This window comes from Malus sylvestris, chromosome 3 (assembly GCF_916048215.2).
Source record: "Malus sylvestris chromosome 3, drMalSylv7.2, whole genome shotgun sequence".
In the NCBI taxonomy this organism is placed as follows: Eukaryota; Viridiplantae; Streptophyta; class Magnoliopsida; order Rosales; family Rosaceae; genus Malus; species Malus sylvestris.
In genome coordinates this window covers 726,093-749,057 of record NC_062262.1, presented here as the reverse complement: position 1 = coordinate 749,057, position 22,965 = coordinate 726,093, and the positions used below count along the sequence as shown (strand labels likewise).

At 37.4% G+C, this 22,965-nt stretch overlaps 1 protein-coding gene, 1 long non-coding RNA gene and 1 pseudogene across 2 annotated transcripts; all 3 read left to right on the top strand.

Annotated features, from left to right (window-relative positions):
- Positions 1-8,208: 8,208 nt before the first annotated feature.
- On the top strand, positions 8,209-9,973 carry LOC126617314 (uncharacterized). The gene is made up of 3 exons (XR_007621328.1): positions 8,209-8,544; positions 8,698-8,881; positions 9,109-9,973. It is a non-coding gene; the product is annotated as an uncharacterized LOC126617314 (long non-coding RNA).
- Positions 9,974-15,036: 5,063 nt separating this feature from the next.
- LOC126615369 (putative disease resistance protein At3g14460) lies at positions 15,037-21,974 on the top strand (annotated as a pseudogene).
- LOC126615370 (putative disease resistance RPP13-like protein 1) lies at positions 15,101-15,598 on the top strand. Its single transcript, XM_050283192.1, has one exon. The coding sequence runs from the start codon at positions 15,101-15,103 to the stop codon at positions 15,596-15,598; it is 498 nt and encodes a 165-aa protein (XP_050139149.1).
- Positions 21,975-22,965: the final 991 nt, after the last annotated feature.

The window sequence follows — 22,965 nt, the reverse complement described above, 5'->3', positions numbered from 1 at the left end:
TATAGTGTCGGAGGGTGGTGTCGCTTTAATCTAATATAGTGGCGGATTAGGCAGTTGCGACACTAACTGAACATGACGTCGGATTTACTGTCGCTTATAAGCGTTATTAAATGTTTATGTCGCTTTTAAACCGACGTAAACATATATTTTAATAATTTTTAAATACTAGTGTCGCTTTTAAACCGACGTAAACATTATTTTAATAATTTTTAAATACTAGTGTCGCTTTTAAGCGACATAAAGTGTGTATATATATATATATTAAATTATATATATATATATTAAATTAAATTTTATATCCCTAAAAACTATAATAATTATATATATATATTAAATTAAATTTTTAAAAAATTGGTGATCATTGGATTGGCTTAAATATACATACGATTCAATTTCTTAAGTGTTATACATACAAAATAAATAAATTTAAATCTACTTAATATATATATATATATATATATATATATACACACCATTGAACTTGATTGGATACGAATTCTATGAAACTAATTTTGACAGTTATAAACGAAAAATCACGATTTAACGGTTATTTTAACTTCGATTTTGATGATTTTTTACAGCTACACTCCTTGACCCTATATGAATACAATGAAAGGATTCGATCTTCAAATTAAAATATTTACACAAGTGGATACCACAAAATCTTATGTTATACTTAATGAAAGTATAAATAAACTCTAAGTGTTAGTTAATCTATTGTTTTGATGGGATACAAATTCTCCGAAACTAATTTCAACGATCCCAATCGTCAAACTTGTTTGCATATGCTTCGATATCACATCAGCAAAAAATCACAAAAAACAAACATTCAGAGATCAAGTAACGGGACAAAGCTTTTCGACGGTTATAAACGAAAAATCACGATTTAACGGTTATTTAACTTCGATTTTGATGATTTTTTACAACTATATTCCTTGACCCTATATGAATAGAATGAATGAATTCGATCTTCAATTTAAAATATTTACACAAGTGGATACTACAAAATCTTATGTTATACTTAATGAAAGTATAAATAAACTCTAAGTGTTAGTCAATCTATTGTTTTGATGGGATACGAATTCTCCAAAACTAATTTCAACGATCCCAACCGTCAAACTTGTTTGCATATGCTTCGAGATCACATCAGCAAAAAATCACAAAAAACAAACATTCAGATATCAAGTAACGGGACAAAGCTTTTCGACGGTTATAAACGAAAAATCACAATTTAACGGTTATTTTAACTCCGATTTTGATGATTTTTTACAGCTACACTCCTTGACCCTATATGAATACAATGAATGAATTCGATCTTCAAATTAAAATATTTACACAAGTAGATACCACAAAATCTTATGTTATACTTAATGAAAGTATAAATAAATTCTAAGTGTTAGTCAATCTATTGTTTTGATGGGATACGAATTCTCCGAAACTAATTTCAACGATCCCAACCGTCAAACTTGTTTGCATATGCTTCGATATCACATCAGCAAAAAATCACAAAAAACAAACATTCAGAGATCAAGTAACGGGACAAAGCTTTTCGACGGTTATAAACGAAAAATCACGATTTAACGGTTATTTAACTTCGATTTTGATGATTTTTTACAACTATATTCCTTGACCCTATATGAATAGAATGAATGAATTCGATCTTCAATTTAAAATATTTACACAAGTGGATACTACAAAATCTTATGTTATACTTAATGAAAGTATAAATAAACTCTAAGTGTTAGTCAATCTATTGTTTTGATGGGATACGAATTCTCCGAAACTAATTTCAACGATCCCAACCGTCAAACTTGTTTGCATATGCTTCGAGATCATATCAGCAAAAAATCACAAAAAACAAACATTCAGAGATCAAGTAACGGGACAAAGCTTTTCGACGGTTATAAACGAAAAATCACGATTTAACGGTTATTTTAACTCCGATTTTGATGATTTTTTACAGCTACACTCCTTGACCCTATATGAATACAATGAATGAATTCGATCTTCAAATTAAAATATTTACACAAGTAGATACCACAAAATCTTATGTTATACTTAATGAAAGTATAAATAAATTCTAAGTGTTAGTCAATCTATTGTTTTGATGGGATACGAATTCTCCGAAACTAATTTCAACGATCCCAACCGTCAAACTTGTTTGCATATGCTTCGAGATCACATCAGCAAAAAATCACAAAAAACAAACATTCAGAGATCAAGTAACGGGACAAAGCTTTTCGACGGTTATAAACGAAAAATCACGATTTAACGGTTATTTTAACTCCGATTTTGATGATTTTTTACAGCTACACTCCTTGACCCTATATGAATACAATGAATGAATTCGATCTTCAAATTAAAATATTTACACAAGTAGATACCACAAAATCTTATGTTATACTTAATGAAAGCATAAATAAATTCTAAGTGTTAGTCAATCTATTGTTTTGATGGGATACGAATTCTCCGAAACTAATTTCAACGATCCCAACCGTCAAACTTGTTTGCATATGCTTCGAGATCACATCAGCAAAAGATCACAAAAAACAAACATTCAGAGATCAAGTAACGGGACAAAGCTTTTCGACGGTTATAAACGAAAAATCACAATTTAACGGTTATTTTAACTCCGATTTTGATGATTTTTTACAGCTACATTCCTTGACCCAATATGAATAGAATGAATGAATTCGATCTTCAATTTAAAATATTTACACAAGTGGATACCACAAAATCTTATGTTATACTTAATGAAAGTATAAATAAACTCTAAATGTTAGTCAATCTATTGTTTTGATGGGATACGAATTCTCCAAAACTAATTTCAACGATCCCAACCGTCAAACTTGTTTGCATATGCTTCGAGATCACATCAGCAAAAAATCACAAAAAACAAACATTCAGAGATCAAGTAACGAGACAAAGCTTTTTGACGGTTATAAACGAAAAATCACGATTTAACGGTTATTTTAACTCCGATTTTGATGATTTTTTACAGCTACACTCATTGACCCAATATGAATATAATGAATGAATTCGATCTTCAAATTAAAATATTCACACAAGTGGATACCACAAAATCTTATGTTATACTTAATGAAAGTATATATATATTTATTAAGTAGATTTAAATTTATTTATTTTGTATGTATAACACTTAAAGAAATTGAATGGTATGTATATTTAAACTGATCCAATGGTCACCAAATTTTAAAATTTAATTTAATATATATATATATATATATATATAATTATTATAGTTTTTAGGGGTATAAAATTGTTACATTAATATATATAATTATTATAGTATTTTTTAGGGTTATAAAATTAATATATATAAAATTATAGTATTTGAAATATTAGGCGGGAAATTTCCCGCTTGTTTGAATGGATGGAGGACTTAGTGTCGGTTTTAACCGACGCTAGTGTCATTAAAGCGACGCTATGTGAATTTCAAAAAGTGTGTCAGAAGTTGGCGTCGGTTAAAAGCGATGCTAGTTTCATTAAAGCGACGCTAGTTTCATTAAAGCGACGCAAGTTTCATTAAAGCGACGCTATGTGAATTTCAAAAAGTGTCAGAAGTTTGTGTCGGTTTAAAGCGACACTAGTTTGATTAAAGCGACGCGAGTTTCATTAAAGCGACGCTATGTGAATTTCAAAAAATGTGTCAGACGTTTGCGTCGGTTTTAACGGACGCAAACTAAGTACCCATATTTAAACCCTTCTCTTTCCCATTTCAACCGTGCTTTCATTTCTCCCCCAATTTCAGACTTTCTTCTTCTCCTTCCCCATTTCATATGTGCGTCCCCTTCTTCCTCCTTTTTAGTTTTTCCTCAACTCCTTCCCCGTTTGCTTTGGATCACCAGTTTAAAGATCAACACTTTGAAGAACTCCAATTCGAGGAGGAAGATCTTGAAGGTGGTTCATTTTTAAATTATTATGATTATTAATTTTACTTTCTATTTTGTATTCTAAATAGTTTTATGCTTAAATTGAAAATTTATTTTTGTTTCTTGGTTTTTAATTGTTTTTTTTTGTATTTATGCATGTTGGATCTGAAGAGCAAGGACACTGGAAATCGCAGATCCATAATTTTTTAAAGGTATAAAACCTGAGTTTAATCTATAGAGATTAGAGCCCTAATGTTGAAGTAGTAAAGTATTGGAGCACTGATCTGATGGCAAGCATGACAGTATGGAGTTGCTAGTATTATATATGGCACTATGGAGCTACAAAATCTGTGGTCTTCGACAAAGGCAAGCACAGGAAAGCATGGAGGATGAATTTTTGTAAATTATATGGAATGTTAGATGTAAAACATTTGTATATTATGGCACTATTTTTCTTTTGAATTATTTTTATTATTGTTTGTTTTGGCCTAAAATTGAAATTTATTATTTCGATTATATAATTTTTTTGAGTTATAATTATTTGAGAACGAATACAGAAACAAATTTCGACTTTTTTTTAATTATTATTATCAAAGGTGGTGTCGCTTTAAACCGTCACTAGTTTGCATATTTTATTTATTTAATTGTTCTCTAACGTCGGTTTAAACCGTCACTAGTTTGCATATTTTATTTAGTTAATTGTTAACTAGCGTCGCTTTAAACCGACGTTAACATCAGCGTCGCTTTAAACCGACGCTGCGTAGTGGCGGATTAAGTGAACAAAGCGACGCTGAAGCCCTTTAGTGACAGTAGCAATGGCGTCGCTATTCCAATCCGACATTGCAGTGTTTAATGTCGGATTTTTGCCAAATTTCCGACAGAAATCGGGGTTTCTTGTCGGTTTTTGGTCCGCCGGTGATAGCCTATATTGTAGTAGTGTTAAATCTTTTTACATGAATCTCTTGGACCCTTGGGTGTCTGTTTTGATACTTGTACCCTATGGTTAGGATATATACAAACGGGTAGGGTATTTCGTTAAAAGTCTCAATGGCAGGTACTCATCTATGTTGCATCTTTGCTAGAGATGACCAAAAGAAGAACTTGCTGAAATGAGTTACCACAATGCAGTGCGCTTATTCTCTTACGATGTAGGAAGAAATGGTAGTTTGGATTTCTGTGGCGCGTTATTGTAACAAATTTTTATGTACAAAGTAATTAAGCAGATAAAAAGCGTGTTTGTAATATGATCTGATGCTATCATCAACTTTGGTTACAATGTGACTGATGTTGTAAACTTTCTACTATGACTAATTAGAAGGGCCCCACCCTTATAATGATCTCGTCGTGCAGCGTAAGCCTAGCTCTGCCGCAGTTGTATAAAGTCTACCATGAATTCTCTCATGGAATGACATATTAATCCATCACTGTCCCTCCCTCCCCGGCTGTGTAGGGTTACTAGCTACAAGTATGAAGTACTACATTGCTAGTGGTTGTCAGTGCATTCAGGCATTTTTGCAGCAACTACTCAACAAGATATTCATCAGTGCGTTGGATAATGATCTTGACCTGGTAACAATAATAGTACCAGCTGATCAACCACCACCACCAGTGCTGCTGCCAGCCACTCTAGGACTAGGAAGCACAACTGGGCGAAGATTATCGTGGCCTATTGCTTGTCAACGGCCATTGGAATGGCTCTCATTCCATCCAACTTCACTCCAAACAGCTCCCTCTAACATTTTGCTTTCTCGGTCTCGCAATCCTACTTGCCTTTGCTTGTATCGTGGAAGCAAAATTATCCAGCACTCCCAACTCTCCGTGGATAATAATTCATTTCTTCTATTATTTCGGGGTCTTCTTTGGAGTCACTGCCTTGTACATTTCTGTCAAAATCCTATTTCCTCTCTGGTTCAAACCTACGGCCTATATCTCATCTATGTGGCCTCAGGCCTTGTAGTACTATTTTGTCACCACAACAATACATAAGGCTATAACAAGAAGGGAGAAAACCTCATAAACAAAACGTTGGATAGGGGAAACATAGTTGTAATGTACTAGCTGGCAAGGTTTTAAAGACACTACGAGCTAATTGAGTAGCTGGCTAGGGCTCAGCACCTAGGCGGCTAGACGGGGGCTTACAGGGACTAGGTGAATTTAACTAAATTTATCATATATTTTATAAATAAGTGCATGTTTATACTTAAGAAAACACATAATGTATTGGGATAATATAAATTACAAAATAGAATGACATATTATGAAGTACTATAACATATTTAATACATGGGGAACAATCATATAATGAGTATTCATTCAAGTATTCAACAAGTCTCTTACAATTTATTAAAAAAAATAAAATGCAAAATGAAAATTATTTATTTTTTATCTAAGTTGACAGTCGTGACCTAGGTGGGTCTAAGTGGGTTGGGCGGGCACGTAAGTAGGTCTAGCAGGCGCCTAAGCAGGTCTAGACATTTTTTTTTTAATTTTCAAACGTATGATTAATCGGGCAGTGGCCAACCGCCTAGCGCTTAAGCTCAGCTAGACGGGAGTTTTTTGAACAGTGCTAGCTAGATATCTACATAAAATTACGTGCAAACTCGCTCTTTTATGTCAAAACAAGCAACAATATTTGCTTTTAATATATACGTATTTTCTACATACCATGGTCGAGTTAACCTGCAGTATTAGATAATGTCTTAGCAAGTGTATCAATTTTATCCAAATTACATTATTGTCCTGCTTTTAGTTTCGGGCGTTTACTGTTTATGAAAGGGTTTGGAATTGACCAAAAAAACATCAAAGTTTTTGTCTGGTTAGACATTGATACTTCCTTAGTACCTTACTTTCCAACAACCAAAAAACAAAATATAACACCCAATGATAATCCCAAAGGGATCATAGGCATAGCGCGCGAGGAGTATATAAGTTGTCCTGGCGAGGAATATATAAGTTGGTGTGTGTGTGTGTATATATAACATAATGAAGTCTCTCGTGGAAATACCAAAACCCATTTCTCCCTTCCTCCAGCCCAGCTTATGTGCAGGAAAATGTACTATATTACTAGTGCATATCAGTGCCTTAAGGCATTTTTGCAGCAACAACTCAACAAGATATTCATTAGCCCCCCGTTGGACGATGATCTTGACCCCGAAGAAGTACCAATACCGGCTGAACCAGCAGCAGGCAGCTCGTGGACTGGGAAAGCACAACTTAGACTGGGCAAAGATCATCGTGGCGTATAGCTTGTCAGCAGGCATTGCAATGGCTCTTGTACCCATCCAATTTCACTCCAAGCAGCTCCCTCTAACCTTTTGCTTTCTCGGTCTCGCAATCACACTTTCCTTTTCTGGTATCATGGTTAGCAAATTTGTTCAGAACTCCAAATGTCCGCGAGTCATAGTTCATCAGTTCCATTATTTCGGTGTCTTCTTCGGAGTGACTGCCTTCTTCATTTCCATCGCAATCCCTTTTCTGCTATGGTTCAAGTGTACTGCATCTGTCATCTATGTGGCTTCAGGCCTTGTAATACTATTTTGTGACCACTACTATAATTGATCGAATACATCCGGCAAGAATTAAAATAACACCAAAAAGATAAAAGCGTTCTAGAGAGAAGACATAATCAAATTGTACCGTTTGAATATTACTCTTATATATGTGTTGTAGAAGTGAGACAGTTTGTAAACTACACAGACTAATCCGATGAAATTGAAAGGGCATGGGTCAAATATAAAACCCAAGATATTTGACAAAACTTTATTGATCAAGTCAAAGAGAAGATTTTTTGTTACATTTGCAAACGATTGATTACACGGTCTTAAAGGCAACATGAATGGAAGAGAAACAACATTCCAAAAATACTGATTAGGGCATGGATGACGTGAGATTCATGAGATCACAATAAAAGCAGTATATAAATCAATTCAAACCATTCAATGCTCGTATCATGGAAGAATTTTTCTTATAATAAAAAAATAAAATCAAAGTACTTCTAATAGAATTATTGAAAATTCTGGTAGTTTCAAATCAGTTGACTTTCGACATCTAAAGCTAGAAACCAATTCAAACCAAATCGTTACCATCTCGACATTATCTACAATTGCATACAAAAAGGAAAAATTGAATTGAACACTGCCACAAAACAAAACAAAACAATGTAATTCATATAGCAAAAGAGTACTGTTAAGAGCATCCACGAGCTCATGCACCAAAGCTAAAAATTTGTCTGCCAACAATTCCATTATTATTGCTCATATAAACAAAATGAGAATAAAAGATAAAGAATTGCTCACTACCATAAACTATGATGTATGCTAAGCATCATATTTATAATCGTTATATGAATTTAAATTTCGAGATTCCTGAAGTAGACATGCACGAATTTTAAAATTTAAATTGATCTAATATTAATAAATAAGGTGATGAGTAAAAGTACACTAAAAAAAATGTAAAAGACAAACATTATGATCCCTCCCTACGACAATGAAGAGAGAGAAAACAGAGAGGACTTGTCAATTATCATAGCAAATTGAAGAGGTCTAAAGTCTCTGTCTTCTCGAATCTGGATTTGTTGATTTTCATAAGCGATCAGATCGATGGAAACAAGTCCCTTCTTCTTCATGATCATCTGAAAGCTTCAATTAACGCAGTAAGTTCTTCCTGCAAATATATGGGAAATCCATTATTTATTGATTAATTATTTCATTTTCTTCATCTTAATTGGAGCTATCTATATATATATATATATATATATATATATATATATATATATATATATATATATATATATATACGGTTTCAGGGTCAATTTGTGCAGTTTTACGGTCGAGAGCTCAAGCTTCCAGGGAACAACTCCTTAATCTTAATTGCAAAGTTTTCAACTTCAACTGAAACCTGATCCTTTGAAGCCAGTGTCCTCTTGATCTGACGACTTCCATATAAGTTCTTACTACATATTCGGTCCTATACCGATGTGAGAGTTTCGAGTTGTGTAACTTGTCGCTTCCTAAATTAATACTCTTATTTTTAAAAGTAAAACATATATAATTTTTACATACCCAATTGAGCTCATGTGCAGCCTGTAGGACGGTTATAGAATTGTATAAATTTGTATTACAATAACTAGTTTCCTCCGACCCTCGCAAAGTGGGAAGCGTTGTTGGCTTGGCGTCGCCCTTTTTTTAAATTGGTTTCATCTGTTTTAATAATGCAGCTGTGACTAGTTGTGAGTTTGATTGGTATTGCTCAACGGATCAAACTTCCAATTCAACAAACTATGGGGGGAGAGGTTTTTCTTGTGGCATTCCTCCAAGTGCTGGTTGACAAGTTAGGCGCATCGCGAGGTCTTCAAGTACTTTGGACTTGTAAAGGGCGTAGATCAAAAACTGAAGAAATGGAGTGCCACCTTGTCTGCAATTGGAGCACTGACGAATGACGCAGAGGAGAGGCAACTGACGGCTGAGAACAACGCACTGAAGCTTTGGCTCGATGATCTCAGGGACTTGGCTTTTGATGTGGAAGACGTGTTGGACAAATATGTTACTAATATGTTGAAACGTCAGATACAACATGCTCATTCCAGCACAACAAGCAAAGTGTGGAACTCAATTCCTGATGGTGTTTTCAACTTCAACATAAACTCGGAAATACAGAAGATTAGTCAGCGGTTACAAGAGATATATGAACAAAAAGATCAGCTTAATTTGAAAATTGATACTGGGGCATTGACTACAAGGGCACACCGAAATATATCACCTAGTTCTAGTCAACCAGATGGACATGTGATTGGAAAGGATGAGGACAAAAGAAAGATTGTTGAGCTGCTGTCGAAACAAGAGCATTATGCAGTCAATTTTGATGTAGTTGCAATTGTTAGTATGGCTGGAGTCGGAAAGACAACACTTGCTGGACAAGTACTCAATGATATGGTTGCAACCCAAACGTTTCAACCAGCCGTTTGGGTGTGCGTATCTGACGACTTCAACCTTGAAAGAGTGACAAAGCAAATTCTTGAATCAATCACATCTCGGCAATGCACCATAGAAGATTACAATAAGGTCCAAGATTATCTGCATAAGGAGTTATGTTGAATTATAAGTATTTGAGCTGAAAAGTTTTTTAGAATAAGTTTCTGTTTTGAATTGGTGTATTCACTTGTGCAAATGAGGCAAAGTGTAAATGTCTAGTTTTGTAAAAAGGCCATGAGTGCCATGTGTTGAGTGATCCATGAGATTAGAAAGATGTGTGTCTAGGATGAAATGTAGTGTATGTGTGGTCCCAAGTGCTAGGCCATCAGTTATGTAAAAGCATGTGCTTCGTGTTTTTTCATTAACACAGAGAAATATTCCTCTGCAATTTGACAGAGAGAAGAAGAAAACTATTCATCTTCCATTGTGTTCTTCGATTTTGTTTTTGTTCTTAGTTAAGCTTTCTTTCTTAAGTTTAAATCTCTTGAATTCAGAAACACTAACATGGCCTCAGAGCCTGGTTGGATTTAACAATCTGGGCGTAAATCTGTGAAGTTGTCGAGCTCAATCGAAGCTCTCTTGAAACTCTGTGAAGGTTGTCGATTCAGATCAAAACCATGTCTGGATCTGGAGGCTCGGAAGTGAGGACTCCAATCTTCTCCGGTGAGAACTACGAGTTCTGGAGAATCAAAATGGTGACAATCTTCAAATCACATGGGTTGTGGAATCTGGTGGAGAAAGGAGTTAAAACGTCGGATCCGAAGAAGAAGAAGTCTGAAGGATCGTCGGAGGATGATGGAGATGAAGAAATGTCAGCTGTGTTGATGCAAGACGCAAAGGCTTTGGGAATCATTCAGAATGCAGTCTCGGATCAAATCTTCCCTCGAATCGCCAATGCCGAGTCAGCGAAGATGGCATGGGATTTGTTGTATGGAGAGTATCATGGTGGTGATCAGGTACGATCTGTGAAATTGCAGAATCTTAGAAGAGAATTTGAATATGCTAGGATGCGAGATGATGAGTCTTTGTCTAGCTATCTTACACGGTTGAATGATCTAATAAATCAGATGAGAACATTTGGTGAATCTTTGTCGAATGAGAGACTAGTGCAGAAGGTCCTGATAAGTCTTAGCAAACCTTATGATTCTATCTGTTTGGTTATAGAAAATACAAAGTGCTTAGAGACTGTGGAATTGCAGGAAGTAGTTGCAATCTTAAAGAGTCAAGAACAACGGTTCGATTTGCATATGATTGATGCAAATGAAAGAGCATTCTCTTCACTCTCAGTGAATCCAAAGGAGCAGAACAAGAGTGGTGGTCATTCGAGTTCATCTAGAACTCAGAGAAATTGGAATTCTAAAGGCAAGAAATGGGAATCAAAACCCAAATTTCAGCAGAAATTTCCTCTGCAAAATTATCAGAGTGCAAATGCATCTCAGTCTGTGGGTCAGGAGGTTGCAAAGCCTCAGTGCAAAGTGTGTTCTAAGTATCACTTTGGTGAGTGTAGATACAAAGGGAAACCAAAGTGTTTCAACTGTGATAAATTTGGGCATTGGGCTAGGGAGTGTAATGTAGGCAGGTCAGTGCAAAAGGCAAATAATGCAAGTCAACTGGAGATGACAGGAAATCTGTTTTATGCAAACAACACTGTCACAGAACCAAAGGTGAATGGAGAGTGGTATGTAGACAGTGGTTGTAGCAATCACATGACAGGAAATGTCGATTTGCTTGTTGAGGTTAGAACCAATGTAGCTGGTAAAGTCCAAATGCCAACTGGAGATCTTGTGAATGTTGCAGGAATGGGATCTTTAGTTATTGATACAAATAAAGGGAGAAAATATGTTAGAGAAGTAATGTATCTTCCCGGGTTAAAGGAGAACTTACTCAGTGTTGGTCAGATGGATGAACATGGATACTTCTTGGTGTTTGGAGGTGGAATGTGCAATGTGTATGATGGTCCATCACTAGAATGCTTGGTTATGAGAGTGAAAAAGAAAGTAAATAGGTGTTATCCACTGACTTTGTTCTCTGAAAATCAAATGGTGCTGAAAGCAAGTGTTACTCACTCCACTGAGATTTGGCACAGGAGATTTGGACATCTACATTTTGGTGGTCTCAAACAATTGAGAGACAAGGAAATGGTACATGGTTTACCACAGCTTGCAGAGTACAATGGAGTCTGTGAAGGATGCCAATTTGGTAAACAGCACAGAGAAGAATTCCCTAGAAATCAGGTGTATAGAGCAACTGCTCCACTTGAATTGATTCATGTCGATTTGTGTGGACCTATGAAGACTGAGTCACTTGCTGGAAATAAGTATTTCATGCTTCTGATAGATGATTTTACCAGAATGATTTGGGTCTATTTCTTGAGATATAAGTCAGATGCGTTCAACTGTTTTAAGAAATTCAAAGCTATGGCAGAATTACAAAGTGGTTTCAAGATTAAAACATTGAGAAGTGACAGAGGAGGGGAGTTCAAGTCTGCAGAATTTGATCAGTTCTGTGAGAAAGAAGGTTTACAAAGACAGCTTACTCTTGCATATACTCCACAACAAAATGGAGTAGTGGAAAGAAAGAACAGAACAGTGATTGAAATGGCGAAATCTATGTTGCATGAGAAGAGGATGCCATATTTTCTCTGGGCAGAAGCTGTGCATACATCTGTGTATATTCTGAATAGATGCCCCACAAAGGCCTTAAACAACATTACACCTTTTGAAGCTTATTCTGGTAGAAAGCCAGGAATAGCTCATCTGAGAGTATTTGGATCTCTGTGTTATGTTCATGTTCCAAGTGAACAGAGACATAAACTGGAACCAAAAAGTCTAAAAGGAGTATTTGTGGGGTATGCAACTTGTGAGAAGGGGTATAGGGTGTTTGATCCATTATCTAAGAAGTTGTTCTTGTCAAGAGACATTGTGTTTGATGAAGAAGCTGTATGGAATTGGGAAGAGAACTCAGGGTCAACATTTCTTAATACTGGAAGTTTCATGCACAGTGATATAAGCACAGAGAGTAATGACAGAATGGTGTTGTCCCCTACATCACCTATTCTATCTCAGTCTAGAAGAACTCTTAATAGTGAAGACTATGAATCTGAATCAAGGTCACCTATCTTAGGTGAATCTTCAAGCATGTCAAATGCAATTGAAGGACAAAATCAAGCATTTGATAATACACCTTTGAAATGGAGAAATCTGAATGATGTATTGGCTCAATGTAATCTGTGTATCATGGATCCAGAGAAGTATGAGGATGCCAAACAAGATGAGTCTTGGTTAAAAGCTATGAAGGATGAGCTGTTTATGATTGAAAAGAATAGCACCTGGAAGCTTGTTGACAGACCAACTGAAAAGCCTGTCATAGGGGTTAAATGGGTTTACAAAACCAAATTAAACCTTGATGGTTCAGTGTTGAAGAATAAAGCCAGGCTGGTGGCAAAAGGCTATGCACAAAAGCCTGGTTTGGACTACAATGAGACTTATGCACCGGTTGCTAGGTTGGACACCATTAGAACCTTAATAGCTTTGGCTGCACAAAAGAGCTGGAAACTGTATCAACTAGATGTGAAATCGGCTTTTTTGAATGGAGTTCTACAAGAAGATGTCTATGTTGAGCAGCCTGAAGGTTTTGTAGTAAAAGGCAAGGAAGAAATGGTGTACAAACTTCATAAGGCCCTCTATGGTCTAAAACAAGCTCCGAGAGCTTGGTATGGAGAGATAGACAGTTATTTCTCACAGTGTGGTTTCAAGAAAAGCTTGAGTGAACCAACACTGTATATAAAAGCAAGGGGAGAGGATATTCTGATTGTCTCTATCTATGTAGACGATATTGTCTACACTGGCAATTGCAAACCAATGCTAGAAGAGTTCAAAGAAGATATGAAAATGAAGTATGAGATGACAGATTTAGGTCTCCTTCACCACTTCCTTGGGATGGGAGTGATACAAACTGATTCCTGCATCTTCATTAATCAGAAGAAGTATGCTAGTTCTTTACTGAGCAAATTTGGTCTAAATGAAGCAAAGACTGTCTCAACTCCTTTGGTAGCTACGGAAAAATTGTCTAAAGATGATGGAAGTGGATCTGCAAGTGATGAATTGTATAGGAGCATTGTGGGAAGCCTTCTATATCTCACTGCTACAAGGCCGGATATAATGTATGCAGCTAGTTTATTGGCAAGGTACATGCACTGTCCTACCAATAGACACTATGGGACTGCAAAGAGAGTACTCAGATACATCAAGGGAACTCTGGATTATGGCTTGGAGTATGTGAAAGGAAGAAAATCATGTTTAATTGGCTTCTGTGATAGTGATTGGGGAGGTTCATTGGAAGACAGCAAAAGCACATCAGGATATGCATTCTCCTTTGGCAGTGGTGTGTTCTCTTGGGCTTCTGTCAAACAAAACTGTGTGGCATTGTCCACAGCAGAAGCAGAGTACATAAGTGCATCCGAAGCCACAGCACAAGCAATATGGCTGAGATTTGTCTTGGAAGATTTTGGAGAATTACAAACTGTAGCCACTCCTCTTCACTGTGATAACACATCTGCCATTGCTATCACAAAGAATTCTGTGTTCCATCAAAAGACAAAACACATTGATAGGAGGTATCACTTCATTAAGGATGCACTGCAAGAAGGAATCATTGATTTGATATACTGTCCCACTGAAGAACAGATTGCAGATATCTTCACAAAACCTTTGGCTAAGGATCGGTTCAACTTTCTCAGGGATATGCTTGGTGTGAAATCAGCTCAAAACTTAAAGGGGAGTGTTGAATTATAAGTATTTGAGCTGAAAAGTTTTTTAGAATAAGTTTCTGTTTTGAATTGGTGTATTCACTTGTGCAAATGAGGCAAAGTGTAAATGTCTAGTTTTGTAAAAAGGCCATGAGTGCCATGTGTTGAGTGATCCATGAGATTAGAAAGATGTGTGTCTAGGATGAAATGTAGTGTATGTGTGGTCCCAAGTGCTAGGCCATCAGTTATGTAAAAGCATGTGCTTCGTGTTTTTTCATTAACACAGAGAAATATTCCTCTGTAATTTGACAGAGAGAAGAAGAAAACTATTCATCTTCCATTGTGTTCTTCGATTTTGTTTTTGTTCTTAGTTAAGCTTTCTTTCTTAAGTTTAAATCTCTTGAATTCAGAAACACTAACAGAGTTAACGGGGAAGAAGTTTTTAATTCTTTTAGATGATGTTTGGAAAAACGTGTAGCTACGGTGAATGGATGAAGTTGCAGTCCCCTTTTCGTGATGGAGCACAAGGAAGCAAGATAATTGTGACAACACGTGATACAGATGTTTCAAAAATGATGGGAGCTGCCACGCTCGTTCACAATTTGGAGCCTATGGCTGTTTGTTTGCAAGTATTTGAGCAGCATGCATTCTTAAATTCTAATGACGACAACCCACCAAATTACAAGTTAGTTAAGGAAAAAATTGCTGCCCATTGTAGGGGATTGCCTTTGGCCGCAAGGACCCTCGGTGGTGTTCTACTTCGTAAAGATACATACGAATGGGAAGAAATATTGAACAACAAATTGTGGAGTCTATCAAATGAGCATGACATACTCTCAGTATTGAGATTAACCTACTTTTATCTTCTTTCACATTTGAAAAGATGCTTTGCCTATTGCTCAATACTTCCAAATGACTATGAATTTGAAGAGAAGCAAATGATCCTTCTATGGATGGTTGAGGGGTTTATTCTTCCACTACGAAGATAAGAAGCAAATTGAAGATTTAGGTGCTGATTATTTTCGGGATCTCGTATCAAGGCCATTGTTTAAAAAATCCACCAAAAGTATTTCAAAATATGTGATGCATGACCTCATTGGTGATTTAGCACGATGGGCAGCAGGAGATGTTTGTTTTAGATTGGAAGATAAGTAAAGTGATGATGGTGGACAACTTAGATGTTTTCCGAAGGCACGCCACTCGTCCAGTATGATGGGATTCAAAGATTTGAAGCATTTTCTAAAGTGAATTGTTTACGAACCTTCCTGCCACTAAGACAGGGTTTTCTTCGGAATTTTTTAAGTCGTCAGGCTGCTTTTACGTTATTACCAAAGTTGCAATATTTACGAGTGCTCTCTATGAATGGCTATGAACTGAATGAGCTTCCGAACTCAATCGGTGATTTAAGGTATCTATGGTATCTCGGCCTTTCCTACACAGATATAACAAGTTTGCCTCAATCGACAGGTACTCTTTACAACTTGCAAACATTGATATTGGAAGGCTGTTTTAATTTGATCAGTCATTGCCTGCAAACATGAATAATCTAATTAATTTGCGCCACCTCAACAACTCAAGTGTATCTTCGTTGAAATGAATGCCTCCGCAACTAGGTCGATTGATGAATCTACAATCATTGACTAATTTTGTGGTGAGTCGTGAAAGTGATTGATCAGGGATAAGAGAGCTAGAGTTCCTATTGCATCTCCGAGGGACATTGTGCCTCTCAAGATCAGAGAATATGATTGATGTTGAGGATGCTAGAAGGGTCAACCTAAAATTTAAAGGTAGGCTTGATTCATTGGTGCTAAAATGGTCTGATTCAAGCTACGTAAGAGAAATGGAATCTGATGTGCTTTACATGTTATAGCCTCATACAATGCTGAAGGAGCTCACCATCAAGAGTTATGCTGGAAAAGAATTTTCATCATGAGTTGAAGTTCCTTTGTTCTCTAATATGGTGCTTGTGCGCTTAGAGGAATGTAACAGTTGTCTATCTCTGCCACCTCTCGGACAATTGCCTCATCTCAAACAATTTATATTGGAGGAATGAATGTAGTTGAAAGTGTTGGTGCTGCGTTTTATTGAGAGTGTATCTTGCCTTTTCCGCTATTAGAGACTCTTGAGTTTGTGGATATGCAGCATTGGAAGCAATGGCTTCCTTTCCAACATGATCGAGGAAGGGATGTTTTCCCTTGCTTGAAACGGTCAATCAAAGAATGTTATAAGTTGGAAGGTAAGCTGCCAGAGAACCTCAAATTGCTAGTCGAGCTTGAAATTGTTAAATGTGAAGAATTAGTGGTTTCGATTGCCAACTACAAACTGTTGGAAAATTAGTTATTATTTTATTATTGTTTATGGTTTTCTTGTGGGCCAGGATATTAGAGTTCCTTGCCCGTTAAGGATTCCTTGTCCGTTAAGAATTAGGGTTTTGCTTTAGTTTTTCACTATAAATAGTAGTGCTTGTATTAGTTAATAAAATCAAGTTAGTCACAATATAGCCCTTAGAGTTTTGTAGCCGTTTCGACATTCTCAATTTGTTTAATAATATTCTTATTAATTTGTAGTCTCGTTCGTTGCGCACTCTGATATTCAACTTGGTATCAGAGCAGGTTTGATCCTTCAGGGTTGAATCTGTTCTTGGTAGCTAGTTTGTTTGTCTTGTCACGTTCCTCTTCTTCGTTGTGGTTTGTCGTTGTGCCCTAGTTAGGGTTTTGTTGTTCAAAAAAAACAAAAGAAGTTGAATCTGCCATAACCCCATCGCTGCATCACCACATCTAGGCTCGCCTGGACCACTCCTGCACCAGTATAAGATCCGCTACATCTGCACTTGTTCGACTCGCCCCACCTTGCCTGCATGACTCACGTCGCTGCACTATTTACCATACCCGGATTGAACTTGCTTGCACCAGCACCCAGATCCCTTGCCGTCGTCTCGCAACCGCCTCACATCTGTACCACCACCCGTTAAATCCGCTGCTTCCCTCACATCTGTACCACCACCCGTTAAATCCGCTGCTTCCCTTACCGTACCCGTATCCCCCGCCGCCGCTGCATTAGAACCGACCCACCAAGTCTGCTGTCTCGATCAGATCCTGGTGACATCGCAACGCCTGCAACCCCGCCGTCTCACCACCACTGGTTGTAAACCCATGTTGCTCGCCTGCTTGCGCGCATCGCAGATCGGACCTGATAAACCCACCCTGCTTGCTACTTGTTGTCTGACCGAAACCAGATTGTGCCATAATTTGTCACTGTTCTTGATTATTGTGTTACGAAGGCCAAAAGACAAAAAGCTTATTGCTGAGTTTGTTGCATAGAAGAACGAAAAAAAACAAAAAGAAAAAGAGAAAAAAATAATAATTGGCTTGGTTTGAGGCCCACGGGTTGTAAGGCATGTTGGGCTCTTACTAGTTGTTTTTAAGAAAGCTTGCGCCATATGGAGTTTTTTGTTGCCTACCACCACGACAATTGCTTGAGTGCTTGGGTTGATGACCACTCGAGTGACGTTGTGCACCTGGTTAGTAATTGGATCATTTGCCGGAGTCCGCTAGCTTGCTTGTTCGCTTGGATTGTTCGTTTGCTCGCTTGATTGCCCGCTTGCCTTGTCGTGTCCGCCTAACGGAACTTGCCTTGTCGTGTCCGCCTAACGGAGCTTGTCTTGTTGTGTCCGCCTAACGAAGCTTGCCTTGTCTTGTCCGCCTAACGGAGCTTGCATCCGTATCTGCTTGGTGGCAAACTCATGACGTGTACCGCCATGAGTTTGACAGGGAGTGTTGGAAAATTAGTTATTATTTTATTATTGTTTATGGTTTCCTTGTGGGCTAAGGATATTAGAGTTCCTTGCCCGTTAAGGATTCCTTGTCCGTTAAGAATTAGGGTTTTGCTTTAGTTTTTCACTATAAATAGTAGTGCTTGCATTAGTTAATAAAATCAAGTTAGCCACAATGTAGCCTTTTAGGGTTTTGTAGCCGTTTCGGCATTCTCAATTTGTTTAATAATATTCTTATTAATTTGTAGTCTTGTTCGTTGCGCACTCTGATATTCAACTCAAACGACTTCGTCAATTAAATATTTATGGTTGTAAAGGGGTGGTGCATACATCTACTAAGGTTGAGTTTGAGTTATTAGAGTCCTTGTGCCTTTCAATCATTTTAGAACTGATGTCTCTGCAAACAGGAGAATTGTGCAAAAAGGGTAACCAAGGTCAAAGATTTGAAGATTAATGGATGTGAGGAGCTGACGTCTTCATTGAAAATGAGGCTAGATTATTGCAGCAGTTGACTTCTGTTGGCCGTTTGGAAATTGAAGACAACTCTCATCTAGTTAAAGAATTGGGAAAAGTAGAGGAGTTGCTGCAATTGCAAATATTGAAGTGCAAGTTTGAATGTCTGGAGTTAAACAAGTGCAAAAATCTTTGAAGCTACCGAAAGGGTTAAATCAGTTGTCTTCTCTTCAGGAGCTTCACATACACGAATGTCCACATCTAGTTTCTTTTCCAGATGTTGGTCTGCCACCTTCTCTTAAAGACATCGTGATTACAGAGTGTCATTCGTTGATTTATTTTGCAAAATACCAGATTCCTCAAAATCTCAGAAGAATAGAGATAAGAGATTACAAAATATTAAAATCACTAGTAGATGAGAAGGTTGTTGGTTCTTGGTCGTCTTCTGCTCACAGTTGTCTTAAGTACTTAAATATCCAGGAATGTCAATTTCTGACGTCGTTATCATTGAGAGGTCAACTTCTCAGGACACTTAAACACCTTGAGATATGTTATTGTGAACAACTGGAGTTAATAGCATCAGACGTGTTCTTCGATGACAACACTAATCACTGTATTGAATGTATTAGGATACGGGAGTGCCAAAATCTAAAATCCTTACTGGATGGCTTACGGCACCTTAGCAATCTTCAAATGTTGAATATTGATTATTGTGGAAGTCTTGTTTCCATCCCGAGATTGAGTGTGGGGGGAGAACAGCCTCCAACTTGAGAAACATCTCGATCATCGATTGCGACAAATTGGAGGCGTTGCCTGAGGGCATGCACAATCTCAACCCTCTTGAGGAATTGGAAATCGATTATCGTGAAGGTTTGACTTGCTCCATTCCCCCAACCTAACATCACTTTATATTTGGAAGATCAAAAGCTGTAAGCCACTCTGGGAGTTAGTGTCGGGGTTGCAGAGACTGACCTCTCTTAGATACTTGTGGGTCAGTGGTGAAGACCTGGATATGGTGTTGTTTCCACCTGACATGGTCCATATGGAGACGCTGCTTCCCAAATCTCTCACTGAACTTAGAATAGATGGCTTCCTAAATCTGAAGAAACTGAGCAGCAAGGGGTTTCAATTCCTCACCTCCCTTCAATCTCTGGAACTTTGGGATTGTCCAAAGCTAGCATCCCTTCTAAAGGAGGGTCTGCCTCCTTCACTTAGGTAACTTCGCATCTGTGGGTGTCATGTGCTAAAAGAGAGATGCCAACCAGGAAAAGGATGCTACTGGCCCAAAGTATCCCAAATCCTTTACATAGAGATAAATTTGGTAAGGAGCTCCCCTTGGAGATGATTTTTTTTAGTACATCGATATTTTTACATTAAGGGGAGGGTGATTTCAATCTCTCTGAATCCTTGTTGGTCGTTTCTCGTTTACGCTCAGCTCATTCCTTTTGTTTGCTCTAATCTTCACACGTGAAAAGTTCCTTGTGCTGACTAAGTTGAGATGCATCAACATGGAACTAAAGTTATCCGCACTTCTTATCATGTATGAACTAAAGTTTCAAGGCTTCAATTCTTGAAAAATCGTTTCCTATTATCAGGATGCGACAATGGGCGAGATGGTAGGTAGTTATAGTACAACCGTACTGATGCGATGCAGTGCAGGTGAACCCCTATAATGGTGTTGTTGCTTTGGGTCCATCACTTGGTACAGTCTCCATGTGGAAGCCTACAAGCTATGCTCCTCTACTTAGACTTCTGTGTCACAAAGGACCCGTCTCTACAATCGCATTCAAACCATAATGGCCATCTCATGGCAAAATCTTGGGAAGAGAAGAAAATTAAGCTTTGGGACTTGAGGAAACTCGAGGAAGAACCGCTCCAATACAATGTACTGTCATTAATAGAGTTAAAAATCAAATGAGCGTAAAGATAAATTTACATATTGAATTGAGTTTGAGGGTATTTTAGGTAGTAAATTTGGGTTTAAAGAGATATGGATAGTTAAATTAAAAATCAAATGGGTGCAAAGAGTAAGTTGGATGTAGAAAGATGTTATATGAGTTCAAATAAAATTTCTAAAGTTGTGATAGTGTTTTTTATGTTTTTATATTTATGTCCTTCATTTCGCTCAAGATTTTTGGGGATTGAGGAGTGGCTGCTTTGGGAGGCTTTCATTTGAGATTTGGCTCACAAACTAGGGCAGGTTCTGTCTTGCTTTGAGAGCGATTCTTTGACGACAACCATGGCTAGGCCAAGGTTTCTTCTCCCAAGTTCCTCGCAACTATAGTGTATTAGCTCTCCGGACTGCTACGTTTGCTTGCCCCCTTTTCAATGATTTGTAATATGTGCGCTACTCTTTCTCCTAAGTTTGGAGTTTTTCCCGCTGGGTTTTCTCCGAGCAAGATTTTAACAAGGCCACTTAAAACTAATCATTTGTAATTTCTCCCTTTGATGGAGTTTGATTATGGGATCACCGTTTTCCAATCCCATTTTATTTTATTTTAGCAATTTGTGACTTGTGAGCTAGTAATGCATTTGATTTAATGTGTCGAGAATGATGCAATCAACAAAGAAATGGAAAGGCAAGGGCTCGTTGCCAAGTGCGTAAAAGCGTTTTTACCCTTGCACCTAAGCTTCTATGTTTGAATCCCACCTTTCCATTTATTATTGCTTGCATAAAAAAATAGTAACAGTAAGGTATAACTTGGAAAGCGAAAGGGAAACATGTTAATATGAAAAAAGTTTTGTCCAAGCAACATGTTATATGACCTATAGACTAGAAGAACTCAAATTCTTGTTTTGTTACCTGTTTCACTAAATTCTAAATTGTATAACTCCAACCAACGTAATCAAATCCCATTATTATAGATCATTCGCTTGCTTCCACATCTTTCCTAGATTACCTCCCTACTGCTGATTCGCAGTAGTGGGGGAGAATGGATCATAAAGTTGCTGTCCTCCTCCAGGACCTGACGCCGACTTAACAGAGGCAAATGCGAGATTGTTGCTGAGCTGTTTATTTGAAGCCCGTAGGATCTCAGGTCGAGCTCTGTGAGCAGGATAGTTTTGTTGAATATGAGTATGATTTCCTGGCCTTCGAGGCAGAAGACTGGGAAAATTGGGAATCTGCTGAGGTGGATTGAAGTTACCCGGTCTCATTGGAGGGTATGGGGTCCGAGGTAGATCGGTACTGGAGTCTATAAATGTTGCGAGTCTGGGAGGTGTTTGGGTGAATAATTAATTTTGGGCTTGCAAAGGCTTCTTGGCTGCAGGTACTTGAAGCACAGGCCCAAGACAGATATAAATATCATTTTTGGCAGCTAATAGGCAGCAAGCCTATGATGGAAGTGATAAGGGGCGGAGGGCAGCTCACCCTTGGAAAAAAGTACTTTTCCGTTGCATGGGTAGGTAAATAACAAAAACAGATGATGTCTCTTCATAAGCTATCACTAAAAGGAAAAGCTGGGACACTCGGACAAGAAAGTCTATAAAGGGACGAGGAATGCGGAAGAAAAGTCTCAACACACTCAACTCTGAACTTAACAGGCAAAAAACAGATAGCTTTATTTTGTCTACCCCTTTCTTTTCAAGCGTTAGCACCACTATAGAAAAACTCTCTTTTGTCAGTTCTTAGAAGCTCTGCTACGATATCCTTTTGTAGTATCCAATCCCTTTTGTAAATCTTGTTTGTATCCCATTTTCCCAAAGTTTGTCTTTGTAAAACACAAAGAGAAGGGTATGCGAGGAAACAAACCTTGCCTGAATCTCCTATATTTGCATTTACATATAGTATATCTAACTTTTATGCATCTTGTCTAGTCCTTATGATCCTTTCCATTTTTGTAAAGTTTTCTGTATGTTTAATCCTATTAAAGTGACTACTCTTATTTTCCATAATGTTTATCAAAGTTGGCCCCTATGGAAAGCAACTAATTAAACATGAACTATCTTATAACTGGTCATATGATATTATAAACAAAAGTCCTTGATCGTAAGGTAAGAAAAAGAACTTGATACAGACTTAACCTATTTGTAAACAATTCTAACGAATTAAGAAGCCTAAATGACTTGCGGCACAAGCAACTAACGAATCTAAAAACAAAAAGATAATCTGTTAAACAAAGACAACAGTGG

What these genes read in the sequence shown, in the direction of transcription:
- LOC126615370 (XM_050283192.1), top strand. Translation starts at nt 15,101, where the DNA reads ATGAAGTTGCAGTCCCCTTTTCGTGATGGAGCACAAGGAAGCAAGATA.